General features: G+C 40.3%; 1 protein-coding gene across 2 annotated transcripts; it reads right to left on the bottom strand.

Moving 5' to 3' along the window:
- Positions 1–418: 418 nt before the first annotated feature.
- MTMR6 (myotubularin related protein 6) lies at positions 419–21,478 on the bottom strand. Of its 2 annotated transcripts, XM_065901787.1 has the most exons (15): positions 21,347–21,478; positions 17,673–17,789; positions 16,020–16,182; positions 14,435–14,592; positions 14,130–14,258; positions 12,561–12,695; positions 11,348–11,461; positions 9,886–10,018; positions 9,025–9,134; positions 8,496–8,621; positions 5,908–5,957; positions 5,141–5,341; positions 4,631–4,762; positions 4,411–4,537; positions 419–2,636 (listed from the first exon to the last, which is right to left on the bottom strand). In XM_065901787.1, exons 1-15 carry the CDS (start codon positions 21,368–21,370, stop codon positions 2,376–2,378), a joined length of 1,980 nt encoding a protein of 659 aa, XP_065757859.1. In that variant the 5' UTR covers positions 21,371–21,478; the 3' UTR covers positions 419–2,375. The 2 variants fall into 2 exon arrangements, with proteins under 2 accessions (XP_065757859.1, XP_065757858.1); XM_065901786.1 differs by lacking the exon at positions 11,348–11,461.
- Between the last annotated feature and the right edge of the window lie 689 nt (positions 21,479–22,167).

Below are 22,167 nucleotides of genomic sequence, written 5' to 3'. Positions count from 1 at the left end.
ACCAACCTGCTCGAAACACCCTCATATAAAGTCACACGCTTCTCTGTCAGGCACCTTCTTCTGAGTGCATGCAGGTTGGCCTCTGGGGAAGACCCTGCCCCTTGAAGAAACACACCCACTGGACACCACCTTCCATCGACGTTGAGAAGGTCGCAGTAAAATACTGATGTGACATCAGGAAGTGACAGGATCGAAAGGAAAATGCAGTGACATTATCAACTGTATCTGTTGAACCTTTCAGCCCTCTATGCTTATTTTAAGTATTTTGGAAATGATTTCTATATATGTTATTATTTATCAACATTCACTTTTGAAACGTGAAATGCTCAAACCTTACACTGTGATGATTGTGTTATATGCAGGCCATTTTGCCTAAGTGAGGGAAAAAACCTACCACAACTAGATCCCATTTGTTTAAAAAAAAAAAATTCAATGTAAAACATGAGCATTTAATTACCTTTAAATAATATATGTAATAATAAATGTACATGCTATACACTCCCAAATACACTGAATACAAATCCAGTCTTATAAGATATACACAATCTACTTTTCATCAACACACACCCTGCAGGTCACTTAGGATGTTAACGGATTTCTCAGTCCACACGTGAGCACATGAACACACATATATATGCCTCAAGTTGAAGATGAAAACAATAAGCCAAAGAGCTGAAGATAGGAAGGGTGCCGTGGAAGATCCTAAAACCACAGCCAGCAACTGGAACCAGGTAACAAGGCACAAGAGCTTCCCTTCTATGGTCACAGAGATTAAGTTTCTCATCCCAGGGCTCAAATATGGAAACAGACTTGGCTAAATCACAGACTATACATTACAGTATGTTTCTATTACTGTTAAAAAACAAGTATTTTTCTTATTACATAATGCATTACAGAAAAGCACTGAAAAAATAGGATTAGATAAGCTCATACAATAAAGCCTGTTTTTCCATTTGAAAAAGATATTTATGTTTAAAATCAATATAACAGATGTAGGTATAATAAAAAGAAGCAGAAGGGATCCTATGCAGATTTCCTAGTACCCTTGAATCACAGCTTGTGTCACCCACATTGAACTTTCCATTTTAAAGCCAGCTGGGTGATACTGTCAATTGAAAGTAATTTTCTTTTATTTTTTCTTTTTCTTGTACTTTAACGATATGTACTAGTACAGAGAATAAACAGTTACTGTAACATGGCAAAATGAAATTCTTCCCAGCATTGAGTTTTTTTGTTAAACATTACCTTTGTGTTAATTTTCCTTTTTTCTCTTCTATGAAAACAGAGAAGAAAAAAATGTGTCACAAAGAAAAACTCATGCAACCAAGCAAAATCTGAACTATCTGTACTCCCTTTTTTAAACCCAAAGATTCTTGAGTAAATTGAAAACTTATTCTAGGAAGAACAATTCACTGAGAGATAAAACAGTTTGCAAATATACATATATGTACTGTTCATTGTTTCTAATAACAATTTAGATAGAGCTTTAGCTTTGTAAACTCACACAGTTATCCAAGGAATAAGGCCAACCACAAAATAAGAATCAATAGGATGCAGTAATCCATTCAGAAAAGACGATCAAATCTAAGCACAAGAAATCAACAATTGAAGCTATGAATAATAAGTCATGAAATGTAGCACTAAACAAATAGTAACCAGAATTAAACTGCCAGTTTGGTTGTTTTGACTCCAGAAGTGGGACCAGTCACACCTGAGTTTGGCAGTGTCCCTTGACCATGTCTCCGTAGGGCCTATAGCTCTTGCGAGTGTGAGAGCAACCCCTCACAAACACAACCAGGCTGATCAAGCAAAACAGAACAAACCATTGCTCTTGGCTATAAAACCTAAGAGTGATGTAATGATTAATGAGTAAACTGAGGTTTTAAGGCTTTCTTAGAAATATTTTTCATGGCACTTCAACAATAAACACTACTGATAGGCAACATTTGCAAACATTCATAGTTACATAATTGAAAGTACATGCCATGTGAATTATTAAGTGAAGGATGGCTTTGTCAGTTGAGTCTTCTGGCAATCAAATTATACTATGGAAAGCTATTCATGTTTGGCTGCAATTAACATGTAAATCATATAGACAGGTCACCTTACTAGTATACAGTACAAACTGTGTCTGGAGTACATTGGCCAATATATCACCTGCTTCTTACAGAAATGAAAGTCATTCATTCCTTGCTAGAAATGCAATTAAACTGACTTCTCTCACAAGAGTAGTTGTCACCCTGACTTCAACGATTAACCTATTAAACTCTAAGATCATTATTAGGCAAATTCCTTGCATCACGCACACAGACCACCCTCACAATAATCACACCGCAGGCAGCCAGAAAGCCCTCTCCAGAAAGCGCTCTTCGAGCCTAGCAGGTCATCCTGGCCACGCCATACTCCAGGCTGACCACCGCAGGCTCGGCTTTGGAAAACTCGTCTGCGTATTCGCTGTAGCGGTTATCTGCAGGGCTACTGCCCTCTATAGTTCGAAGAACATCGTTCACAGGCAGCAGAGCCTGCTCCTTGAGACTCAGGGTGGCTTTGAGGGCGGGTGATTCAGGACGGACTGAATTTAACAATTCCTTGCTGAGAATTCCATCTGTTTGCTTATTTTTACGTTGCTTGATTTGCTAGAACAAAGCCAAATTTGAAAGAAATTATGAGCTGCACACTCCACATGTTCAATATATACTAGATAAAAGCTAGAAAAAGATCCTGCTTTTGCAAATGCTCTGTTTATGTAGAATGCAAAATTAAATCTCAAAAAACTAAAATCTAGTGTAGGTGAGACAGGACTGAGAATCCGAAGAGGGTCACTAGACCTTCATATTTGAAAAGCACATACATTTCCTAGAAAGGATAAAAAGTAAGCATTTTACAATGTAAGAAATATGTATGAGACGGTCACCCTGAAATCCCAGCTGTACAATGTGACACACACACTCGTTTAGCTGAAGATCTGCTGGCCTGATGAGCTTTGTTTGTGGTGAGCCTGCACGGGTCTGTTAGGCGCGCACAACAGGCGCTAGAACACGACAGTTTTTTATTTCAACAGATTTTAAAAGAATTCGTTGGCAGATCCTCGGGCTGATCTCCAGATAACCTTCCTGTGCCACCTAAAACTGGGGCCTCTCCGACAGGTCACCTCCTTATCTGAGAGCCGACCAGCAATAGCCCTGCCTGAAAGGCAGACAGGACAGTCTCACTGAGATATAACAACTGGTTAGGCTTTTTTAAAACATGTACTTACTGATCCTTTCTGGCTATATATAATGGTAAAGAAATGTTTTAGGGTGGGGAAGGATTTCTTAAAAAAGATATTAAAAAAGGCGAAAAACAAAGACTGATGAATTTGACTATATTAAAATTCACAGTATCTATACAAAACACACCATCAAGAAAATGGAAAAAACGAAGACTGGATAGAGCCATTAGTGATATATTTAACTAAATCAGAATTAGTGTCTAGTATATAAAGAATTCTTAGAAACTGGTAAGAAAAAGGCAAATACGCCAACAGAGCAATGAGTACAGGTTTGAACGGGTCATTCGCATGCAGAAAGGGAAAAACCAAATGGCCAACAAAACATGAAAAGTCATCCAACTTCACCTGTTGTGACAGAAATCCAAAACTGCAAATAACTGAAATGTCTAGTGTAGCCGAACTGACAGACTGTGCCACAGTCATACAAGAGAGTATCAGGCAGTAGTCACCGAGGAAACGGATGAACTAAAGGTACAGGTACCAACATGGACAAATTTCATAGCAATGCAGAGCAAGGTGAAGCGTGACAGTGTGACAGCCTTTGTATAGTTTTAAAATGTGTGGTTCCTGAAGCGGAGTGAAGGCACTGGGCAATTGTGTAGTGTGCTGCCCTTTATAGAAAATTGTTTTCTTCTATGTTTTCTCAATACATAATAAAAATAATATATTAAAAAAATCTTGTGATAAATTGTTTGTGGATACAAACATATATAGAGCAAGTATAAAAACATGGGGAGGAGGGACCAACACCAGGCTCAGTGCAGTGAGAGCGGGTGGGAGGATGCAGCAGCGGTTCGCAGGCTCTGCAAACAGATCAGTAATGCTCCTTTTCTTCAGAGAGAAACAGGAAAGATCTGAATCAAATATGACAAATGTTAAAATCTCACAAAGCTAGGTGGTGAATACCCTAATATTCATTATATCTCTTTTTCCTATACACTTCAAATATTTGAATATATTTTAAAATTCAGAAAAGGCGATTTGAACCAACCTTTCAAGGCAGCGGAGATCTGATTTTGAAGCAACCATAGGTACTAGTGAGATTTCTATATATACTGATTTACACTGAGAGCACAAATAAGGAAATAAACTAACTTAATATTCCAAATATATCACACAAGATGCTTCAGAATACTTACAGATTCTAAGTCCTTGATATCTTTCTCTAACTGCTTATTCTGCTCATTCATGTTCATAATTATATTAAATACAGACTGCCTAGGATGCAATGTTCGATCAAACTGGTGGTACATGTTTCTCCAAAACCTTTATGACAAAAACAGACAAAAAATAGAAAAATTTTTTCAACAAGTTGAGAAAAATTGAGTATAATTAAGTATTTCAATAATGCCACCTTACTTAAAATTGAAAGACACTGTATTTGGCTCCAAAACTGCCGATTTCTGAGACTGGGAACCGTAGAGAGGATTGAGGTACTTCTTCTGGTCATCCAGAAGAAATGGCCACAGGGAGTACGTCTTCTCCTTCAACCTGATGTGATGAGATAAACATGAAGACCTTTCCCAGAGACGCCGATACTCTCCTATAAAGCAGGTAATCATTTCCCACATAGGTTTAATTTCCCCTTTTTCTTTTAGTCACAGTCTAACCTCACCTCTGAATTTTTCACACTTAGGTTATACATACTTGTCTGCACAGACACCACACTTCAAAACAAATTTTTAACCATTAGCCGAGAGCGTGAAGGGTGCTCAGAGCTTACTCAGCTGCAGAAATACAGACAGCAAAATATTCATGTTAAGACCCAGTTCTATATCATATTGTCAAGATAGTTTAAGTTCAACTACAATTTATGTTAGACCTCAGCTAACTAGGGGGAAAAAAGCCCATTTCAAACAACTGTCTTACTTGAGTTCTTCTCTTTCCTTCTGACAATTCCCAATAAAGTTTCCAAACTGGCATGAATGGATATGTTCATGGATCTGAAGAAGAAACGCTTCATTGAACTCGAAGGCTTGTGGAAACTGTTCGGTCAAATGCCACACACACTCCAAGAACTGAGTAAACACTGGCGAGACTTCCTTTGGGTCACCATCCAAATGGCCACACCTAACCCCCAGAAAGTACAAGTTTTTGAAAATGGCACTGGAAGAGGTCAATTATTTGGGTACTGTTAAATTTAAATACATTCCCCCCCCATCCAGAAAAAAAAGTCCTAAAACATCGTTATATTGGCATTAAAAAAAATCCAGAGGAATTGGGTGGAGAGGGAGGTGGGTTGGGAGACCGGGATGGGGAATTCGTGTAACTCTATGGCTGATTCATATCAATGTATGACAAAACCCACTGAAAAAAATAAAATAAAATAAAATAAAATAAAATAAAATAAAAAAAACCCAAAACCTGTCATGTTTCTATTGAAACAATTTATGAGTTTTTCAACCACAGTTTTAAAGGATCTATTACATTCTAACCACTACAATCCAGACAAAAAGGAAGGTAATTAAACTGCCATGAGAATTCATGAAAGTATGAGACTTGAAAAAAAATTAAATCAGTTTTCATACAAAAATTCACACCACTCTCATTTCCCATCATGAAGAACCAGAACATTCTGGTCATCTAAACTAGTTGTATTAATTTTACAAAATACCTGAATGTACATTGTGACTTACCTCTCTGAAAACTTATGTCCAAAGGAGATCCAATCTTTTTCTATTAAAACCTTAATGAGAAAAAGTAAAATCCATTTTACAACCCCCTTCAATTCCTTTTTTGTTTAGAATGGATTCAATCATGTCATCTTAAAAACACATTACTTTTTAAACTTATGGTGGCAAATAAAACTGTTTAAATTATAGGCAAAAACCAGCAGGAACACGAATTACAGGTTGGCCTAACAGAAAATGAAAATGATTCATAAAAAGAAGTATAGTAGTCTTGTGACTTGTTTATTTTTTTTCAGTTGCATTAAATACTATATTTTAAGTGGAAAGCATGTTATAAAACATTACTGCATTTTTGTATGAGTGATGATGATATATGTACAGAAAAAGGTTAGGAAAATGCAAACCAGGAGGTTACCAGTGGTTACTGAGTGGTAGACAGGGATGGATGGTTTAAATCTTTTGGCTTACTGTACATCATTTCCATAATATTGATAAATTTATGGATAAATAAATAAATAAAATAAATGAAATATTGATTTCCATAATATTGAAAAAATAATGGTAAAGAAACCAATGAAAAGTTTATATTCAAATTCAAATGTTGATATCTAACCTCTTGAATGAACTCTGTTATGTTTTCTCTATTACAACTCTATTAAAATAATAGGCTTCTAATTATTTTCAGTCTAATCACAACAATATTATCTTTGTAATATTTAATGTACTTTCTAATCTCATTATATAATCACCAAGTACATCCTTTTCGCTGACGAAGCTGTCACTTTCAGCTCCTCTCGGTCCTGAATCTCTCCAAGGGGCTACAGCACTCGAGGCTAAGGTGCAGAACCTGACGTCACAGTGCCCAGGCTCAGATCCCGGCTTCCCTACATTCATGCCCCGAAACTCCCAGCACCTGTTCTTCCACCTGCAGCCCCGGACTTTACCGTAGGCTCCTTGCCACCCTCTGACACACCCACCTCTGAAACTTAACTCAGTACCCTTCTCACTAAACTCATTCCTCTCATTCCTCTGCTGTCCAAGTGAAGAGCAGAATGGCACAATCTATCCTGCACCTGCACCCTGAGCCTGCACACCATCCTAGAGGAGGACTCTTCTCTGGCACTACCTCCAGTCCCAGAACAGCTCTTACGCTGCTGTCTTGACCTCCCTGGAGGTGGACCCAGCACCCTCTCCTCCATCCATCTGTGTAGCACTGCCTTAGCTCTGCCTTCTTTTCTCCGTAAGCCGTCCTAACAGCTTCCAGCAAGTCTCCAAGCCTCCATCCCCACCCCTCTGCCTTCAAGACATCAAACCATTTTTTAAAAAACAGTTCTGAGCACGTTACTCTTCCTGCATTTAACAGCTCTCACCACCCAGGGAGGGTGAAGTCCAGATGCCACACTTTTCTTCCTCAGGCCTGTAGCCCACTCTGCTCTCCTGCACCCGACCCACCCCTCACAGAGCCTGCAGGCCCCTGCAGGAGCCACGCTTTAGTTCTCACTGGTCCTTGGTCTGGGAGGCTCTCACACAGGCACTGGTCACTGCTTGAGTTCATCTGGACATCAAGACAATGAAAGCGAAACACGGCCAAGGAAACATCTTGTCTCACATGCTGGAGGCAAGTGGACCTGCACTTTATCAGCAGCACTTCCACTTGGCCTGCCCTCGATTCAGTATGTTGGCACCACAAACACAGCGGTTCTGAAAGGGATCTGGGGGTGTCCAACCTTCCCCTGCTAAGCTGGCACTGTGTGGAGTAATTCTAAACCAAGGAAAACTGTTTACCAGCTTTTCACTTATGTATCTGCCCTGAGTTAAGATGCAAAGTTTGAAAACACGAGTTAATCTGATCATATGTTAAAAAGGTAAATAAAACCCAGGAGCCAGGGTTTCAGGGCCACAAAACAAAATCTGTCCAGCTATAAACTGTCTCTTCAGATTTAAAACAAGCTTCCTAATGTGTACCTGGGCTTCCCTGATGGCTTAGAAGGTAAAGAATCTGCCTGCAATGCAGGAGACATGAGTTCAATTCCTGGCTCGGGAAGATCCCCTGGAGAAGGGAATGGCAACCTACTCCAGTATTCTTGCCTAAAGAATCCCATAGACAGAGGAGCCTGGCGGGCTACAGTTCATAAGGTTGCAAAGAGTCAGACAAGACTGAGCAACTAACACTTAACACTTAACGTGTACCTACGACTGAGAAATGAAGGTGTGTTAAAATACAAAGTTTCCTCTGGAATGTAAGTACTCTTACCTATGTCTTGTCTTACTACATTATTTACATTTGTGAGATTAAAAACAAGGGAGAAATGCTGAATACTTCTATTGCAATACTTTGCAGGAGAAAAAAAAAGTTTAAAACTTTTTGTCAAAGAGATGGCACAAGAGGAAATTCATCTAACGCAGGGTTTCTCAGCCTCAGCACCGCCGACATTTTGGGTCAGGTACCCCTCTGTTGAAGGGTTGTCCTGTGTGTTACAGGACATTGCCAGCTGGCCCTCCACCAGCTGGAGCCCAGGTGTACCCTGCTCTTTAGACGTAAACACCAAAACGACTCCTGCCGTCTCCACTGGCCGGGCCAAGCAAGCCCTTACCATGAACCCTCTGACCGTCCTGTAGTAGGGATCCAGCAGGAGAGAGCCCAGGGAGCAGACCTGCGAGGTCCTGTCCCAGCCGTCAGAGCAGTGCACCAGCACACTCGCACTCTCAGCCGCGATTGCCTGAAAAGACAGACCACACACTTTGATTCTACCAGGACACATTTTAGGTAAGTCAGTAAGTTCTACTTACTCAAAAACCAGATTAGCAGGTATGCATCATGAAGAAGAGCTAGGGTTGCAGTGATAATGCTGTCAGAGCATAATCTCCAAAACACAAGACAAAACCCAAAACAAACAAAAAACAGACCAAAATGTCATTTCAAAGCACTGGGGAATTTCTTTTGAAGCTCCTATATTAACTGCTATATGATATTTTTAAACTCCAATTAAAGTAAATCTCACTGCAGAGACAGAACGTAGTAACAGTGACCTGACTGGGAAGGATACGAGCACCCCACAGAATGAACCCGTTCCTTCCGAACCACGTAAAGACCATGATCAAATGTGAGTGGTAAAGCATTACTTTGGCTAAGAAGATTGCAGCGTCCATCACAGCTTTGATGTGGCGAAGCCATCCTGAGCTCTCCAGACCAGAGTAGAAATCGTTGACAGAAAGCCCTTTGGTACCGTTGACTGCAAGGGGAGAGACAGTCCAGTTAGGTAGGAGCCTGAGTCCCCACTTCTATTCAAGACACCCCCAGGGAGCCAGCTGGAGAAGACACAACAAACAGGCTAGACTCTTCATACATGGAGACATGCTATTAAAAGCTCATTAATGGATTTTGGGGTACATTTTTCTGTCACTCCTTGTGCTTTGAAAAGAAAAAAAATGTTCCAATGTCCCTTTTAAAAGAATCTGCAACACAAGTGCTTAATTAAAAAGTCTGATATTTTAATTTTTTAAATTCCATATCAGGACTGGAAAGATAGCCTAATATTTAAACAGAAAATTGTTATGTATTAAATCTTCATGGTACTGACTGATGAAAATATCTAAACAACAGTATTTTTTTGTAAAACCACTAGAATTATACCACCCCAAAATATAGTACCCACTACTGAAATATCGCTATTAAACATCTGAAATGTGAGTATTCCAAACACAGATGTGTTGCAAGTGTAAAAGACACCCTAGCCAATTTATAGGACTTAAAGAGAAAAAACCAAAACATATTTTACTAATTTTTTATACTGATTACATGTTAGCATAATGTTTTTAATATATTAGCTTAATTATATTATTAAAATTTATTTCAATTGTTCTTTATACATGTCTGAATGTTAACTACTAGAAAATTTTTAAGTATGTAACTTTAAATTTTATACTGTGACAAGCATTGTTTCTGTTGGACAAAGCTGCCTAGAAGGCATGCAATAATCGTACCTTCCAATAATTTCTGAAGGCTGGACCGCATGACATGGATATTTTCAATTCCAACAAACTGAAATCTAATATTAGAATAGTTGTCTTCATTTTCATAACCTTTTCCAGCTGCTCTGTTGGCCATTGCATTCAGCTAAAATTTTAAATTTTAGAAATTTAGAGACAAATTGCCTTTCTCTTTTAACTTAATTTACCAAATATCATGAAAACACTAAATAAACCACCTTGTAGCTAGCAGAGTTTAAAGGAACTCATCAAAATTGAATGTGCTACCATTTTTTAATAATTGAAAAGTATCATCTATATTATTCAAAGTACAGAGGATCCTATAAAGTAACAACATGCTTGCTACGTAAGGATCAGACAAGAAATTCCCTACGCATAATTCATGAAACTGATTCATATGTGTATTTAGTCAGTCTTCCATATGTTTGTAATATTTCAAAATTTATAAAAGAATTATCTCCCATCTAAACTCCACACGATTCAAGGCTGAGCAGAGCTGTTACAGAATGAACTTTCAGACTCACTTCAGAACAAGCCTGGAGCACCTGATCACTCAGAAAGCCACAGGGACCCTGAAGCACAGCTGAAACATAGGTCAGGTCACTTGGGATCAGATTACACAGTACACCACACAGCATGCAATGAGCTAGCCTGATATAGTTCCAAGAACTGGGCCCAAAACAACCTGATTTCTAGGGAGAAAAGACCGCCTATGGGCCCATGGTCTTAGGTTATTAGAGCAAATGCTCTCAGAGGTTAATATCTGGCACGTTTAACTCTTTGACACTGGGATTTCCTATGGTATGTTATGATATTTGTTAATAGTCTTAAGGAGTTGGATGAAACAGAACCTAAACTGGAAGAAAAAATTGCTTTTCTTGCAGTGAACTGGGGCTCAGGTTGGTAAGAAGTACAGTTACATTGTCTACTGACTCACTGGTAATTCGGGATCTATGATAACCAAGGCAAGACTTAGATATTTAAAAAATGCTTCCACATTATTGGTACTCAGGTTTAACTAGTAAAACACAACAATCAAATAAAGATATACATTTTTGTGAGACAACAATTATATGAGATATTAGGGCCTGAGAAACAAATCACCCTCAGACCTCATGTTCAGAAAGTTTTAAATTACAGTCATCCTTTATATCTAATATTACCTAAAAATAGTGCAATGCAATTAAGCCACTCAAATTATACTAGGAAGTAAACCAAAATTTTTCTTACAAGAGGTAACACCAACACTCTTGACTTCTAAGAAAGTCTTTTTTTTGTTAAACAAAGATTATCAAACTATCAATCTCTAACTTTTAATACTTAATTTACACAAATTACTCTTATCTTCTTTTTCTCCATTATCTTTTGTAAAACTGCATAATGATGAGAATTACTTCTAAAACAGCTATGATTCCTTTCAACAAAGCTGCCTAAAATTGTGCTTTGTATCGCTCACTCGCTTTTTCTCATCGCTTTCTCTTATTTTCTCATCATTCCAGATTTTTGAAGAAATCCTCACTATAATTCTGCCAATGTCCTTTTGTGTAGCCCACCAGCTCTGCACACGATGCTACAATAAAAATTAAAAGTAATGTTAGCTATTACTGTTGAGGATTTTAATTATTTTAGTTTCAGGATCCTACATGAATTGGTTGTTTTACTGCACTGACAAAAGGAAAAAGGGATTCAGACATTTGTCCCAAAGATAAAAATTTATCTTGACATGATAGATACCTAACAGAACAATTGTTTATTGTTCACTAGTTCAATGTTCAACGTTCAACTAGTTCACTAGTTCATTTCTCTAGTTCAATGTTTCTTAAGTTAGCTATTTTCCTTATTTCCTTATTTCTGTTTTCCTTATTTTCTTGAATATTCCACATTAAGGAACATCGTTTTAACACAAAGTGTTTTGCCAATTAAAAATTCGATGAAAAGAAAAGTAGTGAGAATTTCTAATTTTCACAACATATTTCACAATAACATAATGCTGATATACCATCTAGAGCTCCTGATATAAAATTCAGCTTTCTTAAACTTGTACATATATCAGAAGACATAAAAAATCACCACCTGGGTTACTGGGAACTGGGTCTCCTAAGTTGGTATCCTGTAAAAGATGGACTTCCTTAGCCTCGGTTCATTTAAAACTAGGATTCAAATCAGTTCTAATGAGATGGATGAAACTGGAGCCCATTATACAGAGTGAAGTAAGCCAGAAAGATAAAGAACATTACAGTATACTAACACATATATATGGAATTTAGAAAGATGGTAACGATAACCCTATATGCAAAACAGAAAAAGAGACACAGAAGTACAGAACAGACTTTTGGACTCTGTGGGAAAAGGTAAGGGTGGGATGTTTCGAAAGAACAGCATGTATATTATCTATGGTGAAACAGATCACCAGCCCAGGTGGGATGCATGAATCAAGTGCTCGGGCCTGGTGGGCTGGGAAGACCCAGAGGAATCGGGTGGAGAGGGAGGTGGGAGGGGGGATTGGGATGGGGAATACGTGTAACTCTATGGCTGATTCATATCAATGTATGACAAAACCCACTGAAAAAAAAACTAGGATTCAGCATGTTTAACATGGACACAGTGCCCGGCTCCCACTAACTGAATCAGCAGAGACAGTGAACTGCCAGGCTGTACTGGACACATACTCTGGGTCTGGTGTCCATGACGTACATGTAGCGGTTGGCTGGGTTGGCCTTGCTGATGGCCTGAAGTAAGTGTTCATCTTCGAGGCACCGGGCACTGAACCCTGACAGCGGCTGACTACAGCGACAAATGGCAGCCTAGTTATAGAAAGAGAGAAAGCAGGTTATCCAGAGAAGTCTATAACACATCTTGAAAACATGCTTAAAAGAAAAAACCCACAGTTAAAATTAAATGTGCAATCTGTTTAAAAGCTCACAGGACAATTAGATTTCCTGGTGACTCAGATGGTAAAGAATCTGCCTGCAATGCAGGGACCTAGGTTCGATCTGTGGGTTGGGAAGATCCCCTTGAGACAGAAATGGCAACCCACTTCAGTGATCTTGCCTGGAGAAGTCCACGGACAGAGGAGCCTGGGTTGCAAAGAGTCAAGACGTGACTGAGCGATTATTACTTTCACTTTCAACTTGGAAATCCTATTTGTATTAAATACTTCCCAACATATTGACATTTACCTAAGTTCTCTCAATACTCTCTTCTACTAAGAAATCTGAATACCTCCTTACTCAAGAGTTTGATGGGAAAAAAAAAAAAAAAAAAAAATCTTTGGTCCTAAGAAGTAACAACTGTTTGATTCCCTATCAGGTAACCTAACCAGATACCTGCATTCTGTGCTCTGCGTTACAAGATTCTTTCAAGTTCAAGTAAGTAAATTAATCAATAAATGTAGAACAGAATTTTTAAAAATAGCAACATTTGAACTTATACTTTCCAAAGTCATTCCAATATCTAATTAGAAATCACTGATATTTATATATAACGAGACTTATGAGAAAAATAAGTTTCAATTCAAATTTGATTAAAATACAGTCAATCTAAGAGGGCAAAAATATCTATAATAAGCCATGTGTGTTGGGTTATTTACTGTTGTTTAAAGCCTTAAAAAAGATTTCTAAGATTTAGACCCATATACTTTTTCTCCAACCTCATTCTTGGTAACTCCAACTTGACCCTACCCAAACATTACAATTATAGTATCATGAGGGAAAAAAGTACACGTAAATTCACATTCACACAGTTTAAACTCACACACAAAATAAGATCATGGAAATTTAAGAAAATAGTAGAAGAAAATAAGGATTGCCTGAGGTTTTTTTTCAGACCTATTTTCTGTATTTGTTAAGTTCAGTCCAGTTTTCCAATTAAAAAAATGTACACAAACATGGGTGTGTCAAACAAAGGCTATAATGAGAGTGATAAAACCCCTATGACTTTTCTGTGAAAAGCTGATGAGGAACTTCTGTTTAAAGTTTTATTTTTTTACCTCTTGCTCCCTTCTAAAACCCGACTAAAATTCTAATAAAGGTGAGGGGAGGAAGGTGACAAGTATGAAAGTTTCCCTATTTCAGGATAATTTTGTTTCAAAATTTCAGAAACATAATCAAGGGAAAGGTCAGCACTTCTCTATCAGCAACACTGATGGTGACCTCTAAGCGTAGAGATGGGTATTCTTTTGGACACCTAGACCTGCAGAGGACTCGTACCCCACTAATAAGGTCAGAGCAACTCCCTACCTCCTTACTCTGGTGGTAGTAAGAGAGAACAGGAAACCTCCCCTTGCTCCGGAACTTGGAACTACCAACAATTATTGGTTTGCTTGCGATTCGGGGCACATACAGTTCTCTGGGGTAAGTTTCACAGATCTGTAAAAATCAAACGAAACACAATGATTCTACTCACAGTTCTAGAACCAGGTTAAAAATCACCTTTAAAAACCTCTAAAACTCACTAAATGCAAGAATAGTAAAAGTTACTGCTCTGACGGTCCCTGACCCCAGCACCTTGTATTCTGAGAACCTCCAGAGAGGGAGATGGGTACCTTATAGTCTCGGTTGGCGTCAGACAGCTGCCAGTTGGAATTGGGCACTCCCATCCTCTGATACTCCTCAGCGAGGTCAATGAGTTCCCATCCCTGCAGCCTTTCGGCGTCGTTTTGTTTGGGATTATAAGAGAACGCATAGAGATCTTCGTATTTTGCTACAATATACAAAACACACGAATGTTAAAAGGCAACTTTTAGGACTTAGGACACTACAAATGAGAGTAATTTTTCAGTTTTATCTCTCCATTTAAAAAATCTTCAAAGAGACAGCTAACATCTGAATATACTACAACTTAACACTTCAGTTCTTTGAAATGGATGATTATACCTAAAGGCACACATATTGATCTGAAATTCAGTTTATAAAATCAGCAAGAGCTAGTAAACAATACACACGCATTAAATACTACACTGCAATATTTCCTTTTTCTCAAAGTAAAATTTTAAAGATACAAGTAGACATTCCCCAAATGGGATGTGACCTGGAAGCCCAGTGTGCACTTAGTGGAAAGCCAGAGGTGGCATGCAGAACCTGAGGCTGCACACACCCCACCACGGGACAGTGTGGACCCAAACCGGCAAAGACTGTGTAGAGCTCGAGAGACCACTTCCTCCTGAACAAGGCCAAGCCCCAAAGTCACAGGGCCATCCCTGCTGTAAGACGTGGCTGCCCTGGGCACACTGGGATCAATGGCACAGGCTTCCAGGGCTGGGAGAGGGGAGTGAGCGTGGACTCGCTCCTAGACCACTGCCACCCAGGTGTTTCACACAAAGGAACATTCAGGAATCGGTGTGCTTCACCTCTACGAGAGAGCAACAGATTCCAGCATGTCCTGGAAGGAAGCCTGCAGACCCAAGGGGCACAAGCAGTGATGTGATTCCTCCTTAGGGTGTGTCACACCCTCACTGCCACCTCTGCTAAAGAAGAGGTCAACCCCTCAGGCTCCACTCCCTTGGATTATATGTACTAACCCCACTGCTATCAGAGGAGTCTGACTGCCCTTAACTTAATTAGGAATCAATTTCCAGGTCATTTCTCTCGATTGTGAGATACCCACTTAAAAGAAAAAAATCTGTGCTTCAGGTGATCAACATACTTTGAAAACATCCACATAAATCTATGGTTTTTCAGTGGTTTTAAATGTTTCAGACTTTCCTTATTATCACCCCTTCTTTGGGCCTCCCTGGTGGCCTAGTGGTAGGGAATCTGCCTGCCAATGCAGGAGACTCAGGTGCGATCCCTAGGTCGGGAAGATCCCCTGGAGGAGGGCATGGCAACTCACTCCAGTATTCTTGCCTGGAGAATCCCAAGGACAGAGGAACCTGGCGAACTACAGTCCATGGAGTCACAAAGAGTCAGACATGAATGAGTGACTGAACAACAACAATACCTTCTTTGAAAACCAGTCTTATAATTCAGAAGTTTCTAACTATTTATAGGCCAAATTTTTTGGAATAGAGTGCACATGACCTTGACTTAAGAGTAACTTAAAGTACAAAATAACAATAATGAGATATTTAAAAAGCAGCTTAGAGAATCCACGTCAATTGAGAAGTAAGCTTTGGTCCTGAAGAACAGCACCTTGCTTTGACAGCTGCAGCAGAGAGTTGTAAATATCGTGGCAGTCTCTCTCTCTGGGAACGATGAAGTGCACAGTCCGGAAGTTCTTGCACTGGATCACCAGGGGGCACCCAGAAGTCGTCAGAGCGAGCTTCTCCACGGAGGCAATATGGTGGTGCAGTATCTACAGCACAAGAAAACATTCGCTCATCGTCATACCTTCAAAGCACTCAGCATCTTACTCTGCCAGAAAGCAGAAATGTTAGAAATGCCTCCTCAAAGAGTCCCCAAGGTTACACACTCAAACTTAAGCTTTTAAACAACCAAATGCCCGTGCCAGAAACATGCCTGATACCTCCCTACGACTGTACCTGTTCTACACACAATCAGAGCTTGAGAACAGGACCCTAGAAACATCTTTGTACCCTGTCCCCTTCTCTCCATCTCCACCATCATGGCCCTGGGTGCAACGTCTCCACTGGTCCCACTAGAGCTACTGTAAAGAGCCTCTACAGGCTCTCTCCATAGCCACTCTTGACCTTCTCTAAGCCATCTTCTACAAGGCAGAGGAGTGACCACTGAAAAGCAATTAAACAGTTGACAAATGACCCAGCAATGCCACTCCTGGGCACATACCCAGACAAAACTACAATTCGAAAAGACACAAGCACTTTATGTTCACTGCAGCACTATTCACCATAGCCAAGACACGGAAACAACTGAAATGTCCATCGACAGATGAACGGATAAAGATATGCTTTATACAATGGAACATTACTCAGCCATAAAAAAGAATAAAATAATGCCATTTGCAGCAACACAGATAGACCTAAAGACTATCATACTAAGTAAACTAAAAAGAGAAAGGCAAACACCATATGCTATTTACATGTGGAATCTAAAATATGATAAAAATCAACATACCCACAAAACAAAAATAGGTTTACAGACATAGAAAACAAGTTTGTGTTTGCCAAGGGGGCAGAGAGGTAGGGGTGGAAAGAAGTGGGAGTCTGGAACTAGCAGATGCAAACTATTACATATAGGATGGATAAACAACAAGGTCCCACTGTATAGCATGGGGAACTATATTCAATATCCTGTAACAGATCATAATGGAAAAGGATATGTGTATGTATGTAAACATAAAGCTGAGTCACTCTGTTGGATGACAGAAACAAACACAACATTGTAAATCAACAATACTTCAATATAATTTTTAAAGATAAAATCAAATAAGTTAAAAAAAATAAAAGGCAATTATAAAAAAAGGCGTCTAGTCATGCTATTCCCCATTCCCCTGACTCGCTTCAAGTCCCCCCACATCCCTAAGTTGTGGTGACAACAGCCGTCTTTCGGCTCCTCCGACACAAGCTCCTTCACACAACACTGCGCTGCCCCCATCTACTGGGATGAGGCAGCTCTAACTCTTCACCTGGGAACTTCGAATGCTCTTTCTGGGCTTCACTTTCAATTCACCACTGAGAAAGAATGCCACTCACTCCAGTGACACCACTGTTTTTTTTAAAGAGGAGGGCAGATGTAACCACGTGACTGAAATTTCCTCAGTTGAGACAGCCAGCTAACAGGAGCATTTTCTTGCACATGTTCAGAGAAAACAAGTCCATTACTGTAATTAATTACAGTGACGAGTGCAGCACAGGCCTGCCTCACCCAGGTTTCTTTCTGATGAGCGTCTATGAAGAGCAGATGTGTGGCCGTGAGATACAGCGTTCCAGTTAACGACTTGTTGCTGGTACTGAACCGGTCAAGTAACTTCACTTGCTCAACCTGAAAAAGAGAAAGTGTTATTTCTCATTACCAAGTCATATAAATTCTTCTTCTTTTTATCTCAGTACTTAAATGTACAGTTTCAAACTGCTTCTTCCTTCTGTTCAAAAAGATGAGATTACTTAAGGTTGAAAGTTAAATTTCATATATCTTGGGTAATATATAAGCCACCAACAACATTGGTATTACTTACAGCAACAAATACAGCCTATAGAGAAAAACTCTGTAAGAAATTTAACATAAATATGAAAGGGAATCAGGGAGGAGGAGTGTGGTATAAATAAGCAAAAACATTTTTTTGTATCCAAGAGTCAATGTATTTTGTACGTTGGCAAGTCAAGAAATAAATAAGGTTATTATCCAGGGTTAGGAAAGTAAACTACCACTGCTCAGGACTATTTCTTCCTTAAATAAAAATCTAACTTTATTATACCACACACTTCTCATCAAAACATAAACATCTTTAAAACAATGGGATCAACTACTGTTGACTCCTCCTTAACTGTGTGAGGCTCGGCTGAAAAAGGACACTCTGGTCAGCCAACAGTGATACCTGGATTTAAAGCTCATCTGTATTTCCTGCTGCAATTAAAGCAAAGTGCTCTAAAGAAAAGAGAACTAACGCATATACATGGAAATAAAGGTTATTATAAAGTATCAATGCTACTCAAGCAAATGATCTGTTTTTAGTAATAACCTTTGCACATGCATTTACAAAAAAATGGGGGCACATAGCAAGCTAAGAAGAAAGCATCACTTTTGAAATAACTCAATTTGAGCCTCAGTGGTATCAGATTTTCAAGGGATATTCCATTCTTTAACCAGCTCTAGGAAGTGGTCTTTCATACACAGAGCACCAAGGAAAATCCTCCCATTCCATTCTGTAATGTTCCATTCACAACAAGCAGCACAACACCATTTGGCATCAACATATGATGTCAGCCAAAGCACTGAGGCCTGGCTTCGGAAAGAGGATGCATAAAAAAGGACTGTTTCCGCACAGTTCCCTTTGTTTCCTGGCAAGACTCTCCTTAGGGCAAAGTTAGAGCTCAAAGTAAGAGACAGCTGCTACGCTGCTCACAAATACAGCCTGGAAATGCACTTTCAGAAATGCAAATTCAGACTTGACGTCTTTATTGACACTATACAGTTAGTAAGCCAAATGTGACCGAAATAGGATAATACATCTGATCCTAAATTTTAGAACTATAAAGCCATCTAATTAGTAGTCAGCTAAAATACTTTATCTGATACATCTCTGGTTAGTAAGCAATAATTTTTTAAAAAAGACTAAAACAGTACAAAAGACAATACTATTTATTTACTTATGTCAAGAAGTTGTTTGCGGAAGAAAAAGCTCTTAGAATTATTAGGATTTCTGAATTAATATTAATACACTTGAACAAACAGACTGAAAGCAGAGAGGCAATGGAAAAGCCACTGTGTAGTTTGTGGGTGAGACAGCATTGAGGTAAATCTAGGCTCTACCTCGGTCGCTTAAACTCTTGAAGCTGACTTCCTCCTCATCCGTAAATGGAGATAATGTCCCCAAAGGCAGCGGTAAAAGATCAGTGATGATTTTGTATAAATTAACATATTTGGGAATTGTAAATATTTGAAATCACATTATAGAGTTGGCTATTCTGACATACCCTTGCTCAATAAAAGGTAATTATTACTTCTCAAATACAGCCAGTCTGAACAACACAGAACAAATCACTGGTTACACAGTTACTATTCTGACAGTCAATTCTCGATTGCGACTAAACCACACAGGTAAAAACAGCTAAATAAACTGAAAGCAATTCATTTTTAGTTTTCAAATACTTACTTTTGCAGGAAATTAACTGTCCAGGTGAAGGCTATGTGTAATAGAAACAAAAAGTTGGAAACAAAAAATAGAAACAAAAATCTTTTAAGAATAATTTATTATTTAGGGGGATATCCAGTTCACCGAGCAACTCTCAGAATATCTGTCTAGCTCACTGTTGTGGGCCTGACACGTAACAGTAAATAGGAAATATCTGTTTAACTGCAGTCCACTCACAGGCACTTGAGAGCAGGAGTGGTCTAAAGCTAGAAAAATAACCCAAAGAAATAAAGCAGCACACTTGAAAAGTAATGTTAATAAGAAATTAGCCAGAAATCTTTTAGTCTTTAAAAAAAATTCATAAAAACACCTTAGTAAACCACCAGTATGCGTCCACTGTGAAAAGGTAAGACATAATTAAAGTCCATCAACTGGTAGAGAAACGTCAGACCAAATGAAAGTCATGGGCAAGAAGCTTAAGAGCATGAGGGCTGCTACAACTACAGAAATAGAAACAAAGATATATAGTCATCATAAATTTCAGGTGAAAAGATTTAAAATAAGCCAAGGGATCCTAAACATTTTCTAACATTCTGTCCCCTCTCACCAATCCTGAGAAGTACGGTTTGCTCTGATTGCTTCAGTTCAGTTCACTCTTTACTATTTTTTCATTGTGTGCTCCACACTGTGGCCAGCAGGATGAAAGATGCAATGAAGAGGTTCACCTGGGCGCAGGAGGAAGTCATGGTGCACACAGCTACTACCTAACACACACCCGGAAACTGGAAACCAGGACAAGACCCTGGTCTGAGTGTATGCTAGTCCTCTTCTCCACCTCTGCACCTTCTACTACTTTGCCTCTTTACTTAAGACACCCTCTATCTTCAAACTTGAAGTGGCAGTAACTTGAATTCCAGAGTTATTTTATCTTTCCTCTCTTAAACATACAAAGAGAAATTTTTTTCCAGTGGGATTACTTTTTAGAATCTTTAATTTTATTAGATACAGCATGTGCCATGTTTTTCTTTAAAAAAAAAAAGCTTTAATATAAATCCACCTTAGGAAGGTTTGTGAAACATTTTAATGATATCCATCTCACATTCTCCCTGGGATAGATGAAGAAGATGGAAAAGAAGATGCTCTTTTCCCTACAGGAGCTGAAACTTGAGGATGGGCCACAACTGACTGATGGCTTCGACAAAACGCGAAGGGAGAGTCAAGGCTCACAGCGGGTCCTTGTCCTGATTTTGTTAAAGGCTCCGCGTGGGCCATTCAATGCTTCTGATCTCGACTTGTTTTCCCCTTCCCAGCCCTAAGTTGAAGATGAACTTGACTGCCGACGGTCAAGCAAGTCGCCGATATTCTGATGTCACCCCCTTCTGTTTTCACAGCTGTCCCAGGATCACAACCCTAGTAAATGCCCTTCACACACAACACTGAAGTGAGGGATTTCGTGAGCTCAGCGGCAGAGCGTTTCCCTCAGACACGTTAAGACGTGGGGTCACACTCCCCTTCTCCGGACCTCGTCTGTGCAGCTGATTGAACTCTACAGACCCCCGAGCTGGAAGCGGCGCCGGAAACCGCCACCCCAGGGAAAGTGAGGTGGAGCAGGTGATCGGGAGGTGGGGGAGGCCGCTGGTCCCTCGGGACTGACCGCAGGCCCCCGGCGCCTAACGCCTGACGGAAAACCCGCCCAGGCCGCCCGGCCCGCCGGGCCCTCCGCCGCGAGCGGCCGCCGTGCACCCACCTTGGTCGTACGGATGTGCTCCATCCCGACTAGGCGCCCACGGGCCGCCGCCGCCGCACCGTGAAGCGGAGGACCCCAGACCCGGGCCGCACCACCGCCGGCCCGCCGCGCCCGCCGCGCATGCGCCACCCACCCGCCGTCTCTTGGAAACACTTCCGCAAACCCCGGAGCGCCCAGTGGCGCGCAGAGCGGCAGCGGACTCGCCCTGGGCCCGCGGCGGGACGCACGGCGCCCCCTGCCGGTGGAGGCTCTCCGATCCCCGGGAGAGTGTGGTCCTCTCTATAGCGACTGGCCCGCGCTTCTACCCGGTGGACGAAGTTGTGGGGACCGGCCGTGCAGAGCATTCGGTGGGTGAGGGAGAGACGGGGAGTTCCTGGAGCCCCTTTACCCTATCAGGGGACGGCACCAAATCTCGATACTTCCACTTTTGTCTGAGCTGCAGTTCTTTCTCGAGAATCTCAGTTCAGTCGCTCAGTCGTGTCCGACTCTTTGCGACCCCATGGACTGCAGCACGTCAGGCCTCCCTGTCCATCACCAACTCCCGGAGTTTACTTAAACTCATGTCCATTGAGTCGATGATGCCACCCAACCATCTCATCTCATCTCGTCCCCTTCTCCTCCCGCCTTCAATTTTCCCCATCATCAGGGTCTTTTCAAATGAGTTAGTTCTTCGCATCAGGTGGCCAAAGTACTGGAGTTTGAGGTTCAGCATCAGTCTTTCCAATGAATATTCAGGACTGGTCTCCTTTAGGATGGACTTGTTGGATCTCCTTGCAGTCCAAGGGACTCTCAAGAGTCTTCTCCAACACCACAGTTCAAAA

This window comes from Muntiacus reevesi, chromosome 11, assembly GCF_963930625.1.
Source record: "Muntiacus reevesi chromosome 11, mMunRee1.1, whole genome shotgun sequence".
NCBI classification, from domain to species: Eukaryota; Metazoa; Chordata; class Mammalia; order Artiodactyla; family Cervidae; genus Muntiacus; species Muntiacus reevesi.
The sequence above is the reverse complement of the archived record's forward strand: the minus strand, read 5'-3'. Positions and strand labels throughout refer to the sequence as shown.

Coding starts and splice junctions, on each gene's coding strand:
- MTMR6 (XM_065901787.1), bottom strand. CDS start 21,370: ATGGAGCACATCCGTACGACCAAG. Junction 11,462..12,560: donor TCATGGACACCAGACCCAGA/GTATGTGTCCAG, acceptor TTTTTATTGTAG/CATCGTGTGCAGAGCTGGTG. Junction 8,622..9,024: donor CTGCAATCTTCTTAGCCAAA/GTAATGCTTTAC, acceptor CTGTCTTTTCAG/GCAATCGCGGCTGAGAGTGC.